Source organism: Monopterus albus, unplaced genomic scaffold (assembly GCF_001952655.1).
Source record: "Monopterus albus unplaced genomic scaffold, M_albus_1.0 scaffold18.1, whole genome shotgun sequence".
Taxonomy (NCBI): domain Eukaryota; kingdom Metazoa; phylum Chordata; class Actinopteri; order Synbranchiformes; family Synbranchidae; genus Monopterus; species Monopterus albus.
This window is the reverse complement of record NW_018127898.1, coordinates 4,900,419-4,901,467: the sequence shown is the minus strand read 5'-3', so window position 1 is coordinate 4,901,467 and position 1,049 is coordinate 4,900,419. Positions and strand designations below refer to the sequence as shown.

The 1,049-nt window shown below is 37.0% G+C and overlaps 1 protein-coding gene across 1 annotated transcript in view; it reads left to right on the top strand.

Annotated features, from left to right (window-relative positions):
- Nucleotides 1-329: 329 nt before the first annotated feature.
- Nucleotides 330-1,049, top strand: part of gnrh2 (gonadotropin-releasing hormone 2) — a gene marked incomplete in the record, with an annotated part of 2,013 nt that continues 1,293 nt past the window's right edge. The window contains 2 exon segments of the mRNA XM_020592994.1: nucleotides 330-463; nucleotides 943-1,049. Coding sequence (XP_020448650.1) covers nucleotides 977-1,049 — 73 coding nt within the window.

Genomic DNA, 1,049 nt, shown 5'->3' with positions numbered 1-1,049 from the left:
CCTAATCCTATGGACAGCAGTATCCAAGAAAAAAATATTCTTGCATTAATTGATGTAATAAATCCACTCTGTTATTTAACCAGAGTGCCAGTATTTGGAAATGGATATGAGTGATATGTGTGAGCAGATGAAAGTGCCAGAGGTGTCACTGCTGTTTGCAGGTGGTAATTAGGTCTTCTGCACCTCCTATCCCTAGGAACTGTACATTTCATCAAAAGGACCAAAAGGGTCAGTGATGGGCAGGGCGCATAGTGAAGGATAATGGAGATGTGAGCTGGGAGGGGGGCCTTGTAGACTCATACATATAATGAGTAGGAGGATGAGTGTGAAGAGAATCTTTACAGTAAAACACCTGTGAAACCGTGAGATACCTTTAGAACCGGTCTACTGACGGAAAAGCAGAGTGAACTTCTGGAGGGACATTAAGGGACACCAGTGCCAAAAAAGTTGAGTTTAGACTAAGGTAAGGATGCTAATTTAAACTTGTACACATTTTTGTCCTCTTTTTAGAACATAGGTTGTTAATATAAGAATAAGCATTTCAGTGAACAGTGTCAGATCAGATGAAATAAAAGGCGATTATTATTTCCTTGAAACCTGTTGTCTGTCAGAATAAACTGTCTTCAGATTTGATATTTTGGGTTCAGTCTGGTTCTGTAATTTATCATTTAACCTTACATCTATATTTATATTTTATCTATAATTATTTCAAAAGGAGAGTTGGGAAGAAGACAATGAAAGTTCATTAATGTTGTCAATGTGAAAATGAATGTTTTAATTTTTACTTTTTTTTTTTACTACAGTCAAATAAGTTAAAGTTAAAATTACTCTTTGCAAAACTCCAATTTGCAGTAAAATTTGTTTTTTCACTTAAGTCCAAATATTCAAACTCATAGCATTATTGTTTCTTAGCCACATTTTGCAAAATTGGAATTTGCTTAGATTTCCTAAAGCAGATCAAACAGCAGGTGGAAATATGATTCGCCTGGTCTTGCTGCTGGGGCTCCTTCTATGTGTGGGGGTTCCGCTGTCCGGCGCCCAGCACTGGT